At 44.4% G+C, this 5,557-nt stretch overlaps 1 protein-coding gene across 1 annotated transcript in view; it reads right to left on the bottom strand.

The window, feature by feature from the left end:
* Window positions 1-5,557, bottom strand: part of LOC107092346 (ATP-binding cassette sub-family C member 9-like) — a 35,072-nt gene that overhangs the window by 6,904 nt on the left and 22,611 nt on the right. Inside the window, exons 8-11 of the mRNA XM_015386782.1 lie at window positions 3,204-3,305; window positions 3,035-3,119; window positions 2,855-2,935; window positions 57-194 (exon numbers count right to left, since the gene is read on the bottom strand). Coding sequence (XP_015242268.1) covers window positions 57-194; window positions 2,855-2,935; window positions 3,035-3,119; window positions 3,204-3,305 — 406 coding nt within the window. The remainder of the gene's footprint in view (window positions 1-56; window positions 195-2,854; window positions 2,936-3,034; window positions 3,120-3,203; window positions 3,306-5,557) is intronic.

Here is a 5,557-nt window from a genome sequence, read left to right as displayed (position 1 = left end):
TTTCTTAAATCCACCCCTGCTCTCAGGACAGCAGTGGTTGTGTTTTCAGGCCTTACCCAGTCTGCGTGTATCAGGTACTGCAGTTTGTGGGTGACGAGCACCACGGTTCGCTTGTCGTCCTGCAGAAACTTGAGGATTCCTTCCTGCATCAGGTGATCGCTGAGGTGGATGTCCAGCGCTGAGAACGGATCGTCCTGTTTGATGTGAAAAACAGATTTAAAGTTACCAGACCAAAACAATCAGTGATCCTTGGAGCGAACTGAGAATATGTCAACACCTCCCCATTGGTTTCATGTCACGCCTGGCGCCCGACACTGTTTGGATAATTCAAGCTTCAGCCACGCCAGGAGAACGTCTGCCAAACACAGAGACGTGGTGTGGATGGGTGGGTGCGGGTGTGATGAGGAGGGGCCATGACGTAAGATCAGATATGGTCTGTCATATTCAAATGATGTCAAAGAAAACATCTGACGGAGGACGGTTTGACGGATTTAGCAGCTGCAGACGTTCCCATGTGTCAGGAGGGGCAGAACGACGGAGACGGGTGTTAATGTGGAATATATGCATGGTGAGAGCAACAGGAAATCAAACAATTCAATTAGGGAGAGATTCACACGTGACGGCAAACGCAGCAGGAGAACAGATGCTTCAGAGATTCTTCTGCTGATACCTTCTGACATAGTGGTTCCCCTGATGACAGGAAACCATGAGCTTCATGCAGGAGGAGTAAGAGCCGAGATCCTTAAGTAAGACGAGTCCATACTGATTCAGAACCAGCCTTCCAGCCTCAGCCACGGAGGCAGGAGGGCCATGGTTTGGAGATGACAAACCCTTGTGGGAGCCGAATCTACGTTATCCAAAGCTGACCGTTTCCCCTTTCACTTGACAACTCTGTAATCTCCCTCCTCAGCTCAGTTCAAGAGTCTGGGTGTTATCATTAATAGTACAATGTTCTTTTCCTCTCACAATAACAACCTTGCTTAATTTTACTAATATCAATCGTCTTCACCCGTCTCTCTGTCTTGGTTCAACCTCTACACTTGTACATATTTTGTCACTTTCTGCATCGATCACTGTAGTTCTCTTCTTTTTGGTCTACCTCAAAAATCCTTAAACCAGCTTCAGGCGGTCCAAAGCTCAGCAGCTTGCATAATTTCTACAACCCTTCTTGCTATCAATTCAATTCAGTTTATTTCTATAGCGCCAATTCACAACACATGTCATCTCAAGGCACTTTACAGTTCACCAGATCATCCAGTCAAAGTTTTTTATGTAAAGAAAACCAGTTAATTGCCTCGACTCACTGACTCGAAGGCAATTCCTTACACTAAGCATGCTTGTAGCGACAGTGGAGAGGAAAAGCTCCCTTTTAACAGGATGAAACCTCCAGCAGAACCAGGCTCAGTGTGAGCGGCCATCTGCTGAGGCTGACTGGGGTTCAAGGAGACAGAAGCAGAGATAAAAAAGCAGCTGTAAAAGGCGGCCAGAGAAACAGGACTACACTGAAAAAAGGCTAATCTCCAACATCTATAAACAAAGGTGTTGATGGCAGCAGCACAGCTGATATTTCTCTCCAGGATGGAGTCACAGCCAAACAGGAACAGACCAGATGAAGCTACTATGAGAAAAAGCAGAGAGAGCAGAACGTTAGAGATTGAACTAACAGATTCTGCTGAGTGGGAAAATAAAGATAGAATGAAGCAGAATGATGAAAAAGGGGTCCCTATGTCCTCCAGCAGTCTAAGCCTATAGCAGCATAACTATAGAGATAGCTCAGGATAACCTGAGCCACTCTAACTATAAGCTTTATCAAAGGAAATGTTTTAAGCCTAGCCTTAAAAGTAGACAGGGTCTGTTTCTCAATTCACAAGAACGCAAGTTCGGACTGGTGTCCTCGCAAAGTATGTTCTTCAGAAGAAAACAGGAAAGTTTAGATTGGAGATGGGAGCATGCAGCATAAATATGGGTCAATTTGAACAGAAGCGTACTCGTGGCGTCACCACATGCTCTGCTCATCTGCAGCTGTATTTCCCCTCCTGGTATTAATAGTCTCTAGATAATAATAAATTCTTAATAATAATGAACACTGTCAGATAAACACAAACCAAATAAACATTTAGCCAATTTAACAAAAAAATAGCCATCAGAGCCAGCGGTGCTTCACACACGGCTATACAGAGAGAGGGCTGCTGCAGACGGGTTAACGTTAGCCCTGGCTGCCGTTAGCCTCAGAGGTCCGCTGGTTATGTACCATGATCCTCTCAACTTCTGAAATTTTTTGTTAAATTACGCATTAAATCACTAAATGGGTCATATAGTGATGCTTAAAGGTATAATGTTCTCGCCCCAAATTATCTTAAAACGTACATTTATTGAACAAAGGCAACAGAAAAGAGAACTTTTAACTTAATACTCTGAGCTCTGTGAGCTGCTGCTGCCACAGTGCATGCTGGGACAGCTGTGAATCTCAAGAACGGACAACTCTGCTCTGATGGATACTGGGTACTGGGCATACTTTAGTTTTGTATGGAAAATACACTTTTAACTACCTAAACAGGCTTGTATCTCTTTAGTCATGTACAAAAAAAAAATGTAATTACTTACTTTTTGCTGTTTTTTTAAACGTATGACTGTCTGACCACAAATTGTCTTTAAGACTAAAGGGATACACCCCTGTTGAGGTATTTAAAGCCTATTTTTCATACAAAACTAAAGAGATAAATGCAAACTGACGTCTTGCGCATGCGTATTGAGTATAGGTATGCTGGTCTGACAGGACACCGGTCCGATCGCTGCGTACCTTCTGTTCTGAAGGTAAACATGTTTTAACCATTGATGAGAAATGCGGACTCACCAAAAATACGATGTTGGTGTTTTGATAGAGAGCTCTGCCCACACAGATCCTCTGCCTCTGACCTCCACTTAGGTTGATCCCCTGAAACAAAGGTCAGATCAGACTCCAAATAAGAGGAGATCTCTCCAGGTTTTGATGGTGAACATTCAGCCCTAAGCAACAGAACACAGAGACACCGACCCTCTCCCCGATCTCAGTTTGATCTCCAAACGGCAGCAGGTCGATGTCCGGCTGAAGAGAGCAGGCATCGATTACAGCTTTGTACCTAGAAAAAATTAACCAGACAGCCATCACAGACGGCCCAGATCCTGCAACCAGGGTCCTATCGGTACTGGGGTGTGCTGTTTACCTCTGTTTGTTGAAGGGACTGCCGAAGGTGATGTTTTCCTCCACCGTGGCGTTGAGCAGCCAGGACTTCTGGGCAGCGTAGGCCACTGAGTTTCTGTTCTTGCTGGAGGCAGAAAAAACATGAAATGAGAACGACGCATTCAGACTCAGAGAGGAGACTGCTGATGTACTGTCACAGTCAGGTCTCATCGCAGTAAAGAGCGGTTCTCCGCGTGGACACGCGCAATCACCCACACATCTATCTAAGCCTAGGCACCTTATGTTCTGGGAACGGATCCTGCTGGTAGATAGCATAAAATATAAGTTTTAAAAGCTCTAAGCTGATTAATCAACAATGGAGCCCAAGAAGATCCAAGAGGAACCATAGATCTAGACAATTTGGGAAAGTCTTTTGGATCTATTTCTGAACAACCGTAGTTTCTCTGATGTACAGCCCAATCCACAACAACCATTTTTACTGGGCACTTATATTCAGTTTGACAGGAGAAAACAAATAAAATATATCTAGGTGAGAAATGGCTTGGACTGGTCATACTGTTGAAATGCTCAGGGAAGATGAAGAACATAGTCTGCCCCAGAGTCCTTCAAATGGACCTGAAATGGTTGAAGTTGGTTGTATACTCCCGCATCAGTGTGTCGCAGTTATGATGCAGATATTTTTGATTTATGCCCAATTTTGTAGTGTGGTCTGCTATTCCATGCCACAACGCAAGAGGGACAATCAGGAACTAACTAGGACTGCGGGTGTCAATGTGTCGGTTTGACGACACATTGATAACCCCTCATCCAACGGTGGACGACACACAGTTCACCCGTGAGTGTTCCCCAAAGACTGGCTGTGGCGCTGAGTGTTTTGGCTTTGGGTACAAACCAATAGTCCGTCGCTCAGAGCTACAAACTAGCATCCTGCACGGCTTCTGGGATAGTGTCCGAGGTGTGCCAGGCGCTGTGGATGGAACTACAGCCAGAGTTGCTGCCATTAGGTACCAAACAGGAAATATGCATAGTGTAGAGTGGATGTAGAATTGACCAATCAGAGGCATCCTTCCTTTCCTCCATGCGACGCTATCTGCGGCCCTGTCTGCGGTCACCTACAATTTTGGGGAGGTACACAAGAGTTAACTGCGACACACATGAATACGACCTGGTTTCTGAGCATAAACCAGGATTTAGTGGGGCTTTCTAACAGAACAATAAAACGAAACGCACATCAGAACCAGGACTGGACTAACGGATGGGGGAAAAATTGAGCTTCTAGCCTGGATTTCTCAAAGATCTGAGTGTTAAATTGACAAGTAGGCAAGTAAAGCCCACTCCACCGATCCTCTGATGGTGTCTGAGTTACACCAAAAGGCGGTTAAAATGCTTTAAAATCCAGGGCTCCATATAAAGACACAGGATTCTGCTGTCATTGTTAACAGAAAACACTTCTACACATCTGTGTGGGTCGTAGTTCTCTGCTGCCTGCTGTTTCATTTCCAGACACCGAGAAACCGATCAGTAACAGTACATCAGATCAGCAGTTTATGAAGGCGGCAGGATGACGACGGCAGTGATGATTGGAAAACAGTCAAACTCCTACACAACACCATGAAAACACCCGTTCACCAGATATGAGGGATAAATATGGAGGATGGAGAGGGTTAAAGATGACCTGCAGGAAAAAAAAACTTAAGAGCAGCGCCAGACAAAGCAACACAAACATGAAAACATTGGCGCCCTGCTGGGAGTCTCGCCTGGGAGCTGCTGAAGAGACAAGAACTCTAAAAGCTGGTAGGTTCATCTTAAACATTGATTGGGGCCAAATCAATATTTTAAATATAAAATAGGTAAATTCTTTTTAAATAGTTCAACCACCAAAGGTTGATTACCTCCTCCAGGGAAGGTATGAAATAAACTCACTGCAGAGGTAATTGGACTGAACAAAGTCTCGACGGTGTATAATAATGGAAAAGGCTGATTTATTTGTGAAGCTTGTTTAATAAAGAAGAGCTGGACCCTCAGCATGAGATTAAAGAATGACGTCTAACAGGAAAGACATCTATTTACACAAGTTTACAGTGGAGAAAAGTGAGGTTTATAAATCTAATGTAGAAGAGGAGGGAGGCCAGTTCCTTCACATCTCAACCCTCATCAGGGACCAACAGGAAGTCATTGCTCAGCAGACCTTAGTGACATAGGTGGAGTTTATAGCAATCGGATCACAAAAGGAAAAGTTTCATATTCATAGTAGAGCAGTTCCGTCTCAATCTCAATCCAAAAGTAGAATGGGAGGCAGATCTTTTAGTTATCAGGCTCCTCTCCTGTGGAACCAACTACCAGTTTTAGTCCGTGAGGCAGACACCCTGTCTACTT

The sequence above is a fragment of the Cyprinodon variegatus genome, unplaced genomic scaffold, assembly GCF_000732505.1.
Source record: "Cyprinodon variegatus isolate N-32 unplaced genomic scaffold, C_variegatus-1.0 Scaffold376, whole genome shotgun sequence".
Lineage (NCBI taxonomy): Eukaryota > Metazoa > Chordata > Actinopteri > Cyprinodontiformes > Cyprinodontidae > Cyprinodon > Cyprinodon variegatus.
The sequence above is the reverse complement of the archived record's forward strand: the minus strand, read 5'-3'. Positions and strand labels throughout refer to the sequence as shown.